Source organism: Rousettus aegyptiacus, unplaced genomic scaffold, assembly GCF_014176215.1.
Source record: "Rousettus aegyptiacus isolate mRouAeg1 unplaced genomic scaffold, mRouAeg1.p scaffold_m13_p_14, whole genome shotgun sequence".
Classification (NCBI taxonomy): domain Eukaryota; kingdom Metazoa; phylum Chordata; class Mammalia; order Chiroptera; family Pteropodidae; genus Rousettus; species Rousettus aegyptiacus.
In genome coordinates this window covers 30,596,405-30,615,251 of record NW_023416289.1, presented here as the reverse complement: position 1 = coordinate 30,615,251, position 18,847 = coordinate 30,596,405, and the positions used below count along the sequence as shown (strand labels likewise).

At 46.9% G+C, this 18,847-nt stretch overlaps 1 protein-coding gene across 6 annotated transcripts in view; it reads left to right on the top strand.

Annotated features, from left to right (window-relative positions):
- Window positions 1-18,847, top strand: part of ANKRD11 (ankyrin repeat domain 11) — a 190,358-nt gene that overhangs the window by 149,510 nt on the left and 22,001 nt on the right. For all 6 annotated transcript variants that reach the window (XM_016129423.2, XM_036231553.1, XM_016129420.2 and 3 more), the window contains exon 4: window positions 7,929-8,067. In XM_016129423.2, the coding sequence (XP_015984909.2) occupies window positions 7,929-8,067 (139 nt within the window). The remainder of the gene's footprint in view (window positions 1-7,928; window positions 8,068-18,847) is intronic.

Below are 18,847 nucleotides of genomic sequence, written 5' to 3'. Positions count from 1 at the left end.
TTGGGGGTAGAACACTGGGCTCTCGGGCACGCACTTCCAAACCCTACAGTATGGGGTGACCTGTGTTCTGGAGAGTGTACTTCCCATCCTGTAATATGGGGTGACACTGGGCTCTGGGGCACACACTTCCTGTTGTGCAATGTAGGATGAACTGAGTTCTGTGGCGCAAACTGCCTGTCTTGGTGTGGGATGACGCTGGGCTCTGGGACACACAGTTTCTGTCCTGCATTGTTAGGTGACCCTAGGCTCTGGGGTTTGCCCTTCCTATTCTGCCCAGTGTGAGGCTGCCCACTGAACATGGACTTGGAATCAGAAGGAAGTTCAAGCTCAGGCACTGCCACTTATCTCTTTGTGTCTATGAACAAGTCAGTTATCTGCCTTAAAACTTGGTTTCCTCATCTCTACCATAGGAACAAGAACATAACATCTCATGCAGTAGTGGTAAAGCGGGATAACAGTGACTTGCCCATGGAGGGGCACCGCCCTGTGGTCACCATCCTTTAGTCTTGATGTTTCTTGGTGCCTTTTCCTGTCTCCATGGAACCCATGTGGCAGGCCATTCACATTGACCAGTCTGACTCGCAGCCCCAGGCCTCAGTGCTCAGGGGTCACTTCTCACAGTTCACGGTTACCAGTCTTTCAAGCTGCTTCTCCTTGCCCTCTTGCCAGGCCCCATCTGTCCTGACACTTGGGTATGAACAGAAGCTCCGGGACAACTATTTGTCCATGTCTCTACTGGTACCTCCTGCTGCTATGCTAGTTCATGCTAGGATCTCTAATGATACCCTGGGTTTGGTGGGGTATGTGGTTAGCATGTTTTCCACATGGGAAAATTAGTGAGCAGAGCCATGTATTCATTCAGTTTAGGTTAAACATGAAGCAATTAGTGAACATCGATGTGCTTAGGTGCTCATCAGAATGACCAGGAAGGCCTCTGAGACCCTGAGCAGTTAGGTTGACACATCCTATCCTACTTGCTCTATCCCTCAGTGCCTTATGCCTTACATAGGAACAGGTATGAGCCACAGCATGAAACTGTGGGTGGGCTGAAGCTCGAGCTTGGTCTGAACATGCATGGGAAGGCACATGTGTCTGTGAGGCCTGCGGATGGTTTGGGTGCAGCTTGGGATGGATGTGTGCTGCTGTGCCCATGAGGAGATGCAGCCAGTGTAGCAGTGTGCCCTGCGTGGCGTTGGAATTCCCACTCTGGCGGCTAAGAGCCCCTAAATGTTGGGATTCTTTCACAATGAACAGGCCAGACTACCCTTGATAACGTCATGGTTGTAGGACTATGTATGGATTTTCTTTGCAAGGGGATTGTATAGTTGTGGGCACAGGATGAGTGAGAGGATCATCTGTGCCACTCCTGTGCTGGAGGCCCCTGTAGCCTAGCCGCACCCAGCTGCTTTCTCTGCCTCTAAGCTGGATCCTCAGGAGCCCCAGATTGCTATCCCCACTGGCCTGGATTTCCATGAAGTGGAATTGTGGCTAGGCCTGCCTGGAAGGGCTTCCCAACTGAGGCCAACACTGGAAAAGACACATAGTGCCTGCCTTGGAGACAGCAGCTGTGTAGGCCTTGTGGGGCGCTTGTTCCAAGGGCAGAGGTCAGGCCTTCTCCTCACCTTCTAAGGTGAGGCTTGTTCTGGGCTGGTTACATGGTGTTCTTTTACTTGAGGAGAATAAAGACTTGAGTAGACTGAACTGGCTCTGGTGTGGTCGTTGTGAGTAGCATGTATATGTTTACTGCAGGACATGTGGATTTGCTTTGGTTTTTTAAAAATCAGTAAGGTAGCTTCGTACTTTTTTTTTTTTTTTTTTTTAAATGACCCAAGATGAAACCAGGCATTTTCCTCATGGAGTAAGACAAATTCTGACATTGAAGATGCCACATAATGGAGCCAGGCACTTAGTGCTGACAAGCTCTTCCTCTAGGCCTCCTAGGACCCTGCCCAGGAAATGCTGTGTCCCCCACAGCAGACCATAGAATCCTGGAACATCCAAGGTGGAAGGATCCTGAGAAGGAACCAGCAAGCCCTTCTGTGGTTGAGGGTGTTAACGTGCGGAGAATCCAAGAGATGCCATGGTATGAGGCCAGTGAGAAATGAAATGACCCCCCTGTCTCCTATGCTAGGGCCCTCCCACACCAACCTTTCTCTCTTTTTCACATAAGATCCTTTTCTCTGTATTCTTTCACACACCGCTCGGAGGAGACTGCCCAAAAGCTCAGGGTTATTCCATGTTTACATGGTAGCGAAGTTCATTTTCTTTTGCGATACACTAGTGGTTCTGAAAGTATGTTCTCAGGCCACCAGCAGTAGAATCACCTGGGAACCCTTTAGGAATGCACCGAGATCAGAAACACTGAGGGTGTGCACTTGCCCCCTCTGTTTTAATGGCCTCTTCAGGACATGGTGAATAACTTGGTCTGAGAACTGTATGGATACAATGTTACCACAAGCTGTAACATCTATCTCTACCCACAATGTTCTTAGAGAAAACCCGTCAGGGCTGGTCTGTAGAAGTTACGCTGAGCCTCCTTGAAGGTGGGCAGGTCAACCTCTCCTTGGGGTATGAGGCCCGTCTCCAGAGGAGGCCTTGTTAGTCCTATGAGTGGGAGGGCTATAACCCGTCATCTGGCCACCTTCATCCAAGAGGAGTAACTTTAAAAGTGACCTCAGTTTTGAAGCTGGAAGAGCATGGTTGATGTAGCCTTGACCTGTAGCTGCTGCTTTCTGTGGTTTTATGGGCAGTTTTTGGACAAGGCCACAGTAAACGGAGTCCACAGGACTGTAGGTCTTCATGCTTCTCCTGATCCTAGGGGAGTTCTGGGAGCAGATTCCAAAAGGAATCCACTGAAAAACAGGTTATGTTCCAAAAATGAAATCACAGAAAGAATGATGGTGAGTCTATTTACCATGGATCCTAGGTCCCCAGAGTGTTGCCTCTTTTAAGGTTTCAGACAGGCTTTCTGGTGGCAGTGAAGTCAGATTGTTGTCAGATGGACTCTTGTGGTCTCCATGACCTGGAGAATCTTGGTTGTTGGAATTTCTGCCTGCCTGCCTGTTTTGTGAGGGCAAAGAGGGAAATAGAAAAGAACTGCAGAGGAAGTGAGATGTGCCAAGCTCAGGACCTGTTTTACTCCCAGACCAGTCCTGGAGCTGGAGAGCAGGTCGCACATCACTTACAGATTTCTGCTCATTTACCTACAAGGGCTTCTCCAACCGCTTATTTAAATTGAGCAGCACCTGCCTGCCCTGCACCCTCTCTGCTCTTTACACTATGTGATCCTTCTCTGTAGTATTTAACTCCCCTCTGGCACACCTGCACTTGCTTGTCTTGTGATCTCCCATCATAAGTAAGCTCTCAGGAGGAGCCACTTTGTGTTCTCACAATGCTATATATGTTGGGCACTCATTAGACATTATTGTGCAAATGATGACACCCTCAGATGTTCAAATCAGATTTCACAAGTGGAGGCAGGTCAGACCTCTGAGAAATAAGAGACACACAGATTGGAAAGGAAGGAGTGATGCTGTCTTTTCTCCCAGATGACATGATGATGTATGGAGAAAATGCTAAGAAATCTACACAAAAGGTCTAAGAACTAAGGAGTGAGCTTAGCAAGGTTGCACAATACAGAGCCAGTATGCAAAATATATATCTGAATACTGTTAATGAACAATCGGCTACTAAAATTAAAAGTACTTTACAGTAGTGTCAGAAATATGGATTATTTAGGGATAAATTTGATGAAAGATGTGTAAGACCTATACCCGAAAGCTATAAAACACTGCTGAGAGAAATTAGGCAGACCTAAACAAATGGAGAGTTAACATCATGTTTATTAAAAAACTCAATATTGTTTAGATACCATTTCTCCCCCAGTTGATCTATGAATTCACTATAATGCCACTCAAAATCCTTGTGTGCTTTTTGGTAGGAATTAAGTAGCTGATTCTAAAGTTCATATGGAAATTCAAAGGACTTAGAATAACCAAAACCTTTTTAAGTGAGAACAAAGTTAGAGGACATAATCTGATTTCAGTCTTTATTATAAAGCTACAATAATAAGATAGTGTGGCATTGGCCTAGGACAGGCATGTGAATGAGTGGAACAGAATAGAGTCTGCAGATAGACTACACTCATATATGTATGATCAGTGCTTTTCAACAAAGAAGCTGAGGCAACTTGGGAAAGGATAATCTTTTCAACAAATGGAGGTGGAACAATTAGATTGACATGTTAATGTTGTTTTTAGTAGCTAATATAATTTTCATTCCTATTGGATTCTTTCATTATCAGTCATTGATAGATAAGAGTTTGCCATAGTTAAACTAGTTCCAGGGTGCATGTGTCAAGTGGACCTATGACCATCTTCGAAACAATTATTACAACTTTTTCCCCTGCGTGGGGCGGTGGCGGATTACAAACTGGCTTTCCTCTTAGTTTTGTGATGCGTGTAGAGCCCCCTCCTCAGGTTTATTGTAAGGATATATGAGATGACACTGGCTGTCTGGGTCACCACCTGGTTGTCCTGTGCTAGCTGTTACTGCCCTGGCAGTTTTTATGGCAAATTAGGGTCTGACATGGAAGTGGCTGATAAGATTGAATTTCTTTCAGGTGTTCTTTTATCTTTTAGCATTTAGGAAATAAAAACACGTTGTAATGTGTACAATTGGTTCCTGTTATGATTCTTATTTTAGTAGTAAAGAAAGCTCAGTCCTGCCCCCAGCACAGCTGCTCAGCAAGGTTCTGAACCCAGGTCTGCCCTGAAAACTGTGCACCCTCTGTGTGGCTCAGTGCTGAGCCCCTACTGCATTCCCGGTGCGCTGCAGGTATTTGCTTCTCCCTGTATAGCTAGTAAGGTGAGGAGCTGGGATTTTAAAACTTCTCGTGAACTTTTTAGTGAAGGATAAAATGCACATCATATATTTCGTTTTTAAAACGTGGGATAACTTCCATCCAGATAAAAATATACCAGCATTGCTAATCTCCTGAGAGTCTTCCTGTATAGTCTGCAGTAGCACTTCTGACTGAAGTGACTTCTCTTCTGACATCTGTCACTTTTGATAAGTTTTCACTTTTGGGATTTACATGCGGGGATCAGGTTTTCACTATTGCATCTGATTTACAGGTTTTTTTCTTGTCAGTTCTCTTTATTGCTGTGTAGTACGAATTTTCGTTAACTTCTTTATCCCATTCTTCTGCTGAGGAACATTTGGGTTCTTTACAGTTTGGGAGACATGAAGATATGTATATTGATATGTAAGAATAGATATGTAAGAATGTAAGAATATATGTAAGATATGTAAGAATAATGACATGAAGATATGTATATTGGGTATTTTCCTCAATGGTAGATATAGTTTAATAGTTTGTCAAAGTTACTGTGCAAGTTCTGCAGTCTCAAGAGATGCGGGAGTTCAGGTTGACGCACATTCCTGCCAACATTTGGTGGTGTTGGTTTGATTTTAGTCATGCTCGAAAGTATGTAGTGGTATCCTGTGGTTTTATTTGTGTTTTTCCTAATGCAGAACACCTTTCTAGATGTTAATTGGCTATACAGATATTTTCCTTTGCAAAGTATATATTCAGATCTTTTGCTCATTAAAAAAAAAAAATTGTTTTTCAATTTCACGATGTGATTATAGTCATCCTTGCCTCAGTCCCACTCAGAGAAACACCTAGTCTTCTGCACCTGAGCAGTGTCAGCCGTCAGGTCCTGGGTCCCCTTTGTCAGGGTTCCTTCTCTCCATGTGCTGAGATTTCATTTCAGGATCAGTGTAGAATGTTATCACAGGCCTTTTATGCAGCTATTGAGATCATATGATTTTCTTTATTTTCTTTATGTGGTGAGTTACATTAATGTTTGAATTTTTTGCATTCCAAAATACTTTGTTATTGCTATTTGTATTTTTTTATATAGCCATAGATCAGATTCACCAACTGGGCCAGGAGTTTTCTTGGTGGGCAAGTAATTATTACAGTTTGAGGTTTTTGCTGATGGGTTCTGTTCTCCCAGTGCTGGCGTGGCAGGTGCAGATAGTGACAGACGTCACTATTTCCTGACACCTAGGTACACTGGAGGATGAGATGGCATATCTAGCATCTGTGTGGCTCCATCTTCCAGGAGTCTTTCCTCATTCTAGCCACATTGTCTATGGTTTGGCTTTTTCCAGTGGCCCCTCTTTGTACTCTAGATGCCCTTGGAGCTGGCAGAACGCTCCCTGGTCGCTTGAGGGTGTTTCTCAGTAATTGCTAAGGTTGGTGGATGCTGAGGCTGATCAAGCTGTAGGACCATCAGGGCCATAGGAAGTGAGAATGCAGTAGTGCTTGGTGTTGGCAGATGGCTCCTCCCGGGAGCACCCCAAGGGCTCTGGGACTGTGAGGACAGCATGGGCGGCATGGGGGCATGGCTGTGATTGTATTGTGCTTACCAACAGCTTCCCTGGGGGAAATAACAGGAAGAAAGTTTGCTGGCGGGGAAGGGAGCATATATTCGTAGCAGTACTGTTTTCCACAGTGTACCAACTTTGCTGACCAGTGGGGTAGGCTGTGTGTGGGCTGCCTGTACTACACAGTGTCAGTGCACATCCTCCCTGGAGCCTCTCAATGCACTGTGGACTGGGTGGGGAGGTTAGAGTCCTGATGCCTCTACCCACCCCAGTCTGTATGTGCCAGGAGCAAATGAGCCAAAGAGTTGGTTAGAATTTAGAAAATTTCGCTGAGCACCCCTACTCAGAATGGTACTGTCCACTGAGGGGTTAGATCCAGGATATCCAGCTGCTATAGCCAGTGAGGCAGTGCTCATTTCATCACCCCACCTCCCCACACACCCACATACCATTTGCATTTTGAGATAGGGCTGCCCTACCTGTGCCCCTCTCCTAAGGCTCTGCACACTGCCATTTCCTTACTTCATGTGGTACAGCACTGCATGGTGAGCAGTTGAATTTACATGGCTAGCATGCACTGAGCCCTCTTCATCCTCTTGAGTGGGCGTTGTCTCTCATTTTACAGATGATGACACTGAGACAGACACGGTGCTACACTTGCCCAAGGCTGGCCAGCTGGTCAGGTCAAAGCTAGAACTTGGGCTTCTGGGTCCTTATCTTGCAGGAGAGACCAGCCTGAGATTAGAGCAAGGAAGCGGGGTGATGGGGATGTGCCCCACCAACTCTTCAGTTAGCTTTTGCCTTGGAGTGGGTCACCTGTACCAGGTTTGAAGTTGTGGGTTCTGTTCTGGGACTGATGCGTGGCCTGTAAGGATCTGTCCTAAAGACAGCCCCACAGTGCTATGCCCAGAAGCAACACAAGCACGTAGGGGTTGTATGAGGCCATGTGGAACCATGCAGGGGACATCAGACAGGGAAGAAGGAATGCCCAACCCCTTCACAAGGAAGGGGGAAGAGCAGCATTTTTGAGACTGATGTACTCATGGGTGGGCAGGCAGGGCAGCTGGGCCCCTTTGTTCTACAGCAAGAGTTTCTGGTGGAAATCAGGACTCTACCTGTTCACACCCCTTCCAGAGGCTCTAGTACCTCATTATTAGATCTCTCCTTGGGAAAATGGGTTTGGAGACAACTATCTCTGTCTGTTCTGCTTTCCTCATTTTTGTTAGCCATAATAAGTCTTTTCTCAAGACTCTTCTGGATTTAGGACAAGAAGTAGGGCCATGTGGGATCATGGACAGGGCTCAGCCTCATCTCTGTTTCGTGAGGTACCTGGTGGCAATTGTGGCTGTCTGGCCTGGGGAAGAAAACAGAGTGAAGCCGTATGTGCGCGCCTGAGTCTGGAAGATAGGAGGGGCTGTCAGTTGCCCAAATAAGAGATTTGTTTTAACTGGCACATAAAACCATAGTAGACATGAAGATTTTGAGACTTTATTTTGAGAATGATGTCTTGAAAGGGTCATTTTTTTTTCTAGGATAAAGATAAAGTTTCTCTAACCAAGACCCCAAAGCTGGACCGCAGTGATGGAGGGAAGGAGGTGAGAGAGCGAGCAACTAAACGGAAGCTGCCCTTCACCGTGGGGGCCAATGGAGAGCAGAAGGACTCGGACACAGGTACCTGGCACCTGGCGCTGCCTATGCCCCTCCCACTGTCTCCCGTTCCCTTGCTCCCTCCTGACTGCCTCCAGGTCATCCTCACCTGGCCCCGTCCCACATCACACCTGCCAGATTCTTCCATAGAAAGTGTCTTTAACCCTCATCCTTCAGGGGTCTCCTGACACTGGACTTGGCTGGGGCAGTGTCCCCAGACCATTTGAGAAGTCCTCCTCCAAACTTGGGGGCTAGCCTACAGCAAGGCCTCATAGCTCCTTCTCCTGGTGTTCAGGGTGACTCGGAGCTGATAGGAAAGATTTACACACACCATATTTGCATAAGTGTGCAAAGTAGAAATGCTCCCTCAGTCCCCAGCACACCTAGGGGACCTCCTAGTATATATTTAGCTGTGAGGCTCCCAGGCACTCAACTCTGTGCTCTGTTTACTCCCCTGGAATTTTTCATTGGAGGATCAACATGGTTTCCCTCAGGGCTACAAAAGCACATATTAAACCCAATTGTTTGAAATAAAAGCCAAAGGGACCACTGAAAATGAGCAGGAGCCAGTGCAGTCTTTGTGTGTCAGCGGGCCCTAGATGTGAGTGTGTGTGTACATTTGTATGTGTGCACGTGTGTGAGTGAGTGTGCATCAGCATGTGTGTGTACATGTTTATGTGTGCATGGAAGTGTGTACGTATGTGTGAGCATGTTGCTTACACAAGTGTGTATGCATTTGTGTGTGTCTGCATGTATGCGTGCATGTCTCTTTGCCTTTGAGTGTGTGCACGTGAGAGATTAGTAATATGTGGTGTGTGCATTTTCAAGTTGATTCCATCTTGAGTTGTTCACTGGGACATGTGCTACATCCAGGCAGTAACTCAACCTCTCTCCTGCCGGTCAGCACTCTCTTCCTCTTGATCCTGGTGCCTAGGGGCCTTCCCAGCCTGCTGGTCATCTGATTGCTCTGCAGACTTGTAGGCCAGTTGCAGGCCAGGAGTGAGAAGGGGCGCAGAGCACACAGAGGGCCACAGGGCCTGAAAACCTGCAGAGCTATCGGGTAGGCCCTGGCTTTCACGGAATGCAGCTGTAGGACAGGACACAGAGGCCTTGCAAGGATGGGGTGTGGGTGGGGGCTTCCTGCATGTGAGGATTTGTTTCAGGTACTGAAATAATATAAATGTGTTAGATAATTGGGAGAGATGGCAGAGAGAACATCCTGGAAATGAATGTTCACAGCTTTACAAGAGATCGCAAAGGGAGCAGGTTCACGATAGCTGGACAGACACTTTAGTTAAAAGCTGGTGAAGTGAATTCGATTTTGCCAGCTGGTATATGAGGAAGATGGCATGAGTTCTGCAGGATCCTTCACGAAGGTTGGACTAAGCCATGGCTCCTATCACTGAGCCGGCATGTTGGGCAAAGGAAAGGGTGGGCATGCAAGGAGGTGAGGGGGCCAGTACTCTGTGGATGAGCAGCGGAGCAGAGGGAGGGAGTGTGGGTACGTGTGAACACAGGACTCTTGGCAGAATGGAGGGGCTCACAGGGATTCTGTGTCTCAGACTTTAGGTCCAGAGGATATCAGAGCAGGCCTGGACATCCTCTCTTGTTTTTGTTGCCTGTGCCAGTTCTAGTTGTGGAGGGTGTGCTGTTGATATTGGTTATTGTTGTTGATATTGGTTATTGGCTCTCTGGATGGTGGGGGTCTGCAGGTTAGTGTCAGACCACTGGGACATTTCTGTGAGTCCCCAGAGCCTTGCTTTCAGAGTCAAGGAGACAGAATTAGAACGTCTATTTCCCAGAGAGAACAGTGCTGTCTGAGCAGAGGTGATGCAGCTGAATTTCTTCAGAGCGTGCCTGGGGCAGATGTTCTTGTCTGTTCACCCTGTCTGGTCGGTAGGATATCTTTGCTGGTGGTTTCTGGCGTCTTTGTGCTCCATTTGTTGATGGTTATCATCTCAGCAGGTGTCCACACTGATTCTCTGGGGGCATCTAGAAGATACTTGGGGCACACAGGAAATCACTGTGAGGTATGAAAAGTGAAGAACACTTAGAAAATAGAATTTTTCTAAGCAAAGACTATCATAACAAAAATCTAAATATATGTGAAATATAGTATTTGCCCTCCTATGTTTATTTTCCTCTTGGGGGCTGATTTTAATATAATTTTCTTACATACCTGCTCTTTTACTATAACAAAGCTAGATTTTCCAGTGAGATGACTCTGATGTCAGGCATTGCTTATATTAGAGCCTCTAAAACTAGCTGATCTGTGTGCACCACGTACAGCAGTGGGAGGCCCTCTGCCCGGGCCCTGCTGGCCCTGTAGACTATGGTTATTTACTGGTTACCTGTATTCTTACCTGTACTTCTTGGTAAGGATACCGGAGCTGGGCACTACCTCTGCACTAACCCTAAGAGCATTTTTTGCTCGAAAATGGGGTGAGACGGAGTGAGGCCATTTCTCTGAGAGGCATATATTTTCAGCTGCCCTGCTGCAAGGCTACGCCTCCATCCGTCAGGAGGAGGGAGAAGCTACACAGGGGAGAATGATTAATTCTGATGAGATAAAGAGATGTTGGTTCCCTTGGGTGAGGAGGGAGGGTCCTCAGGAGCAACAGACCTGAAGAAGTATCGGGTAGGAGGCTGCCCTGTGTCCTGCTCTTCCGTGTTCCTTCAGCGCCCTCTGCTGGGGGGATGCTGTCCAGTGTTCCCTGCAAGGGGGACTCAGCAGAAGGCTTCCAGAAAATGGGGTTCTGAGTGGCAAATGGTTTCCTCGATTGTGCCCCAAATGGGGAAAAGGCTGATGAGCCCCCTCCAGAGACCACTGCTTAAGAACCTTCTCCTGTTTTCCTAGACCCACAGGAGTGGTTGCACGTGACCCAGCCCACAGGAGGCCAGCCTCCGCAGCGCTTAGTCAGGGCTGGGGGCGGCTTGCCAAGAACAACACGGCTCCGTCTGTGGTGAAAGCTGGAAATACTCTGCGTGTCTAAGCTCGATCAAAGCCAGTCCACCCTGAGGTGGTTTGTCATTTTAGTTGTCCACATAGCACCCTGGACAGTTCACGTCCAGGTGAATATGAGCATGTGTCAGGAACTGCTTCCGTGTCCTTCCAGAAGCTCTGGCCAGAACCAGGTCTTTGTTTGGTCTGGGTGCAAGCTACACATGCTGCATCTCAGCTCCTCCGGCCTAGGCCTGAAGCAAGTCTGGCTGTCTAGGAAAAACAAGCAGCCTCAGAGCCGGCTCCTCCCGTTGCCTCAAAAGGAGTCAGCCCTTCCATCAGAGAGGAGGGCACTCTAGCAGGACATTCTTTCTCAGGCAGGTCATCTGAGGAGGCTCAGCCTGCCCGACTTCCTGCTGCTGCTCTTGGTGTAAAGCGTTTGCCCCTTAATTGTTCACAATGAACTTATTTGATGTCTGGTACTTGCTTGAAATTATACTACTCTGTCTACTTTTTACATGTTTCAATTTCCCCACAACTTGAAAAAAAAATTATATACATAAATACCGTTTAGATTGGTTTAGATGATTATCTACTCTCTTCAGGCTTTCTACATAAAATTTTTGCTCTGTTGCAGTTTTCCATTTCTTAGCCTGAACATTTGCCTGTTGCTTCCTACCTGGATCCACAGGTGGGCCCTGCTTGTCCCTAGAGGCCAGGTGGTCTCCCTCTTGAGAGCTGCTTTGCCAGAAGAGCTGGCAGCTGCCTATTCTCAACATCTGAATATGTCTTTGGAATGAGGAAAAATTAAGATTTTCTTACTTGTGAATAAGACTTATCTCTAGTACCTAGGGTGTTTCATCAGTGCTGAAATTTAAACTGCTCATTCATTCAGTGTTTGTGATTTGGAAACACTCACCTATTTACTGAAATCATGATCGCCTTGGTTCTGTAAGATGGCAAAAGGCTGGGCTGGCTATTGTGACTTATCCAGGGCATTCCCCTTTTTGTGAAAGGAAGACATCTGCAAAACTTCTTGAAACTCAACACCATGCCCTGCTGAGCAGTGGAGGTGACCTGTGCATGACGGTGAAGCGGTTTCTCCTACTTGCTCACTGAGTGCAGGACTGGCAGAGAGAGATCAAGGCAGTGTCATGAGAAAGTGATACCGCTGTGTTCTGACAAGACTCTCAAAGCTAGGACTGGGGTAGGATGCTTTAGCCACATATAGGAAGAAGCCTCGCCTTAGTCTGCACTGAGTACGTGACCACATCCCATCTCAGAGTAGAGTTGAGAAGAAGGGCAGGCTGGGCCCACTTCTCTGTGGCTCTGACCTCACAGTGTGTGGCTAGACTTGGGTTCTGCCCATTCTTGACCTGCCATTACCATGAAATAAAGATGAGTTCTATTAACACAGAAAAGAGATGGTATGTGGATGTTGGTGAGCAGCCAGTAGGACTACTCACCAAGGGCAGAAGGAGGTGAGGGGAACCCAGCATATGCCCCTTCTATGGTGGTCAGAATGTGAATGTGAAAGCGCAGTTTATCTGAAGAACCAGGAGCAGTCACTCATGAAGGAGCACATCCAAATAAAATATTTCCGAATAATTAAGAATTCCATGTGATTGACTGCTGGTCAGGCTATTTCCAAATGACTTTTCCTCTTTAAACTTGAACAGTTTCTTCTTATAGAAAGGGGAGTTTGGACTAGCAAAGGAAGATTCTTTTTATTTAAAATTTTGTTTTCCCAAGTTGCAGAAAAGGTGTGAGTCCATGGGGTATCATGGCCTCCCTCAGGGCCCCTTATAAGTGTGCTTCAGCAGGTAACCAGCCCCATGCTGTGAAAATAGCATAGGTGAGTCACGTCCCCACAACTCCCAGGACACCTCAAGTAGTCCAGTTCATAACTACAACTGATTACAGTGACAGTACACAAAGCAAAGTCAGCACGGGGAAGAGGCACAGCTTTTAGCTCTCCCCTTGGAGTCACAGGACCACTTATTTCCTGGGTTGTGAAGACACTCGAGGGTGTAGTCAACTAGGTAGGGCACCAGGAGGGCACAAGAGCCTGTCCAGATTCATTCTGGTGAGACAGTGGGACGCTGGCTCTATTTCTTAACTTTTCCGTGCCACTCAACGTTTTTATCTGTAAAGCTCTAAGCTGAGATGTTCATGGTCCTGACATATGAAGTTGTGTGTGTGTGTGGGGGAGGGGGTTTACAACAAGCACTCCAAGCTCTGGGAGGAATTTGGCCTAGGATGTAGCTATTCTATTGATGGCTGCTCTCAAGGTTGGGGCGAAGGCCTATGCTCCCATAGACCCTCTTTTTTAAAAAATGATCAATGTTGCTAATTTCTAAAAAAAATAGGAAAGAAGTTGATACAAATTAGAAAATTGGAAGGAGAAGCCAGTTACACCTACAACCTAAACATTAGACAGTGGGTTAAGTGGGGCACTGGTTAAGTGGGACAGTGTTTTCTTTGAGTCCTGCGGTTTTCCATCTTGCTGAATTTGAAGAATTGGAGTGTAATGCTTAGGTATACATGACAATTTCTCTTGTAACTCATTACCTTCCTGATTTGGATATTGTCTTGTGTGTGGACTATGAATCAGGCTTCTTGGTCAGAAGTATTTTATGACGCTGAACATCAAGGTTAGGCCACATGGTTGGTGTGGAAGGCATGCTCCTGAGGCCAAGTGAGACACAAGGAAGCTGTCAAGATAGCTGCTTCCCAGATGCCCGACCACCCCGTCTCCTGCATACTTACCTGAGCTTTACCTGATACCATGGTGAACTTCATGATTTCACAGTGGCACCATTAAATGCTCTCCCATGGAGTAGAGTCAAGATGGTGTTGAAGTCCATGGCCATGCTACCCTGAACAGGCCCAATCCCGTCTGATCTCAGAAGCTAAGCAGGGTTGGGCCTAGCTAGTACTTGGACGGGAGACCACCTAGGAAGACCAGGTACTGCAGGTGTAAAAAATAAAAAAATAAGGTATTGTAAGCTTTCAAGGTCCTTGGAATCTGTGAAGTCAACCAAGGGCTGCCTCACCTAAAAAAATAAAAATAAATAATAATAGTAAAAAAAAAAGATGGCATTGACAATTTAGGATTTTATAGTGGGTCATAGGAGTTACAGATTTCCCTTTTGACAGTCCGGTGGACTGTGTTTCTTGGAAAACCCCTCTGCTGGGAAAACCTAGGAATTAGAGGTGGTAAATGATAAACATAATGGATGAGCATCTGAAGTCCCCAGAGGCTGAGAATAGTGACAGTTGTGATGCATGTCTGCCCTGGCTGCCAGCTGCAAGTCTGCTGGGGCAGCAGTGGGCAGGCCAAGGGCCTCACACAGTCAGGCCCATGAGAGGCTGTTCCTGTGGACACTTTGAACTAAGGTACTTTGTTTCTTCTAGCTGGCATCTGGACAGGGTGAGGAGCTTTGAGAGAGGTCTCCTTAGAGACTAACGTACCCTACCTCCTTTGTAGGGCTGTCACTTGGATGTGTGCTCCCGTATGCCATTGGACATACCTTATGCTCTCTCCAGTCCCAGACCAGAGACAGGTTTTCATGCAGCTTCCTGGGCCCCAGAGTTCAAGTGAACACAAATTAGAATTAGACCATGATGAAGAAACCCGTCTTGAGAGAGGTTCAGCCCCAAGGACTTCATGCCTTGGGTGATTAGATACAGAATGTGAAATTAGGGGACTGTAATGAAAGAGGAAATTGAAAACACAAGCACAGAACAAGATACTGTCTAAAAAGATAATGTAGATTTTTTAAAAAATATAAAATGGAACATAGGCAGTAAAAATTATCACTAAAATTGTAATTCAATGGTCAGGTTATGTAGCTTAATAGATACAATGTAAGAAAGAATTAATGAATTGGAAGTTATAACTAAAGAAACTGCCTAGACTGAGGCATAGAAAAAGAGATAGGAAATATGAAAGAGGTTACTTGATGTGGAGGAGAGACTGAGGCTCAATGTTGGCATGTAACCAAGGAGAGAAGTGGGGACACCAGTGCTCAAAGAAGACAGAAAAATCTTGCGTCTGTGAAAATGAGTCCTCAATTCAGAGAACATAGTGTATTATGAGCAGGGGAAAGAAATGATTATATATATATAAGTATTTTATGATGAAATTACAGAACAGCACAGAGAAAATGTTAAAAGTGGCAGGGAGAGGAGACATTGCCTACAGGTAGCAAGCTGACCTCCTGGTAACAGCATGGAAGCCAGAAGCCACAACCCCACAGAACTGGGCACTCTTGCGTGGTTATGGTTATGATGGGGAAACCTTCCTCCAGAAGCTCACTCTGTGTCCTCACTGCTAGAATTCACTGTAACTCACACAAGTGGATACGTCTGAGATCTACTGGGGAGTCAGACTCAGTGGGAGGAAGTGGGCTCTGGACACTGACTCCTGCACATAAAGGTCCCTCAGAACCATCTGCCCTTGGTAGCACCCACTCCCCTGGGAAGAGGCCCCTTTCGAACCAGACAGCTGCAGTAAAGAGTGTAGGAGTGTGTCCCAGAAGGCCTGGGATAAGGAGAAATGAGTTTAGTAGAAAATCCAGTGACAGCCTGAAGTGGGTGGGGATTCTTGCATTTGCTAGTTGGGTGATCACATACCAAGAAGGGATGATGAAACGTACACTGACTTCACAGAGACCGGAGAGGTGAACGTGTGCAAGAATAAAGGTGCTGTAAAAATCTGTGGTGCTATCACATCACTGTGTTTTCCTAAAGATGATGCAGGGGGACTATCTTTCATCCGTCAGCCTAAGAGGAGTTTCATAGCTGACATTGGAATACCAGGAACACAGTAGGAGTGAGGAAGACAGCAGACTTGAGGGAACAAGAAGGAAGAATCCAGGAGGAAGTCAGCCCTGCTGCAGCCATTGGGATCTGGGCCCAGCTATTTCCCAGCCATGCTTTCCAGCACTCCACCTTTCCTGGAACACTGCCTTTGGGCTCCACACTGCTGTCACCTGCAAAGTCCTTGGACCTCATGTGCAAGTTGCAGACCACAGGTCTCCTTCTGCAACCTTCCCTCTTCCCCTCCCCCAGTCTAAGTCTGGGGGAAGTTTTAAAGATGGGCATGTCAGAGCCATACTCTTGACTTGCACTTGCTGCTCTGGCTGTCAACATGGAACCGCCAGTTTTCCACTCTGCAACTTGGCGAAGGCCATTTGGAATTCATATAAATTCTACTTTGTTTCTGGTTAGATATTAGAAACAGAGAATTAGCAGAATGCCAAAGGAACTTGCTAGTTGTCCCAAGTGTTTTTCCTCTTGCCCTTTACCCAACATTGCACTGGTGGAAGGAGTAAGTTGCCCAGCTGGGGTTGGAGGCAGGTTTTGCAGCCTCCCACCTCCATGGTGTCAGTCTCACCTGGTCTGGCCTTTGGGTTGACCCTTGCCAACAGAACACAGTGGGTGAGGCCAGGCTGGGTGGCCTCTGGGAGAATGGCAGTGGGACCGCTTCTGTAGCTTGTAGCAATGACCTTTGTGCATGTTGGGCTTCAGTTCCTCCTCTCAGCATGAAGGGGCTCCCTCTGTAGACAGAGCTTCTGAAGGCTCTCCCTCCACTGAGACAGTCTGGCTGTACTCAGACCCTCACTGTTGAGAAATTGGCATCTTAGATCTAATTACATTTGGGTTTTTTTTTTTCCTGTGTTAGGACAACGTAAAATATCCATTTAAGCCCAGTGAGGTCCATGTGAGAAGACTGCTCCTTTAATGCATACGTGGCAGCTTGAGGCTCCTGTGAGGGTGTGATTTGATTACCAGGAGAGAGCGGCTGTACCCTGCTCTCAGCATCCTCAAGAGTGCCTACAGCTCTTGAGGCCATGGGAGAGAGGGAAGACACAATCCCGCTTTTGCTGAAGCTCAGTGACAGCAAAAGCAGAGGGAGAAATGGTTGTGAGGTGGGTTCCTATGAGGAGGGACCTCCTGCCTGCCATGCACGTGTGGCTGTCTCTACCCTCCATACCTGACCTTTGCGCTTTCTCGAAACTGCAAGCTGAGTACCAGTGGGTCCTAGTCTGTAGTGGGTGACAAATTCTGTTGCTGCCAAAAGGCCTCTGGGCAAAAGGCCACCTTTTCTCAGCCCCTACTCTTGGGAAGTGTGGGCTGAGCTCCTGGAGGTCCTTCTTCACCTCTTTTGACTCCTAGAGTCTACTACCTGCACAGGTGCTTGAAGATTGTGGCTCTGGTGCCTCCTACTTGGTTTCTCTGGCATCTTAAAATTGTTGTCACATCTATCCTAAAGATATCTCACCTAGACCTTGCCCTGTCCTCCCTTGGGTCCACCTAGCACCCCCAGTGTCACACACAGCAAAGACGCAGTGCTTTTATATCTGAAGTTATTTAGTGTGATTAGCAAATATCACCCACAACCAGGAATTCTCCACACTGCATTTCTGAGATTCTGCTTTCATCCTCTTCCCAGTGAGCTTCCTGTCTCCACAGCCTTAGGTGAGGGGGAGGCAGTGGACCCCTTGAACTGTGTATGCTCAGCAGGGACACCTTGGGCAAGAGCCCCTGAGAGCCTAGCCTGGAGGCTCTTTGAGACCAAGCAGTGCTTTCTGGGAGATTGGGCAGAAGTGGGGTCGAGCTTGCAGAGTGTAGGGAGTGTACATGTGCCTTCCTCCCCTTTGAGGGGATGACAGTGGACACTCAGAGCCCTGTGTTGGAAACCCCTCAGTGGTGGGGCATCAGCACCCTCTCTGTAGAGGTGAGCTAGCTGGTCAGCTGGTTTGTGCTTGTATAGAGTAGCTGTAGAGGTGGGTCTGGCTGTCCCACTGGTTAGTTTCTGTCATTGTTTATACCTTGGCAATGGAAAGCTCTGTTGTCATCATTATCCTAACATGTTGTATAAACAAGCAGCGAATGGCCAAGTGGGTAAACATAAAGAAAGAAGGCAGAGCATTTAAACCAGATATCCTGATTCAGGTAATGTGGCTTCTGGTCACTTCTAAAGTAGAACGTAGTTTCTTGGAACTTATTGGAGCACGTAGCCAGAGCTGCTGCTGTTCAAGTTTGTCGTCCTGTGCAGATGCTTTCGTGAAGGCCCTTGCTGCTGAGATGTGACTTGAGGCTCCACTTCTTAGAAAGGAGGTGTTGTAGATAGAATGGGGGATGAATTGGGGTCGGGGCCCTTGGTCATCAACAAAAAGCTTTCTTTCTGGAATTTACTTCCTTCCTTGGACTCGTGCTTGTGAATTGGTTAAAGACTGACTGTTGCTGGTGGTGGCCTGCGGTGTCTGAGTTATCACCTCTACACAGGAATCAGCATTCTCACCAAGTCACAACTTTAGTTTTTAAAAAGGCAATTAAAAAAATTTCATAAAGAAATAGTTTATTAAAAAAAAAAACTTTTTAAGAAAATAGAAAGTGACAGACATGTTTGTGGGGCCTGAGGTGGTAAATAGGAAAGGGATATTGTTCTAGGAGGGAGTGGACAAAGTGGACATGTGACCTGTTTTAGTCCGTGTTCCACAGATATCACCGCCTCTCTAGGGTCAAGTCTCAGCCAGGAATCCAGCTGAATGACCTGGAGAGAGGGGCTCCTCCCATGTGCCAAGTGGGAAGCAAGGGAAATAGGAAATACCCCTCAGAGGAGAGTTTCAGAGACCTGCGTCTCCTTTCCTGCTTGCAACTTGCACCCATGAATTAGAACACCCCATGATATCTTGCTCTGCATAAGGGCTCCACCTAGAAAGCATGGGCTGTGGGGGATGCTCTTGATGGACCTCAAACTTCCCTTCAGCAGAAAGATGAGGTGAAGGAAGAAAGTGAGCTTTTGGCTCCTGGTTCCTGGAGTTTGAGGGTATCTTTTCTCTCTCTCTCAAC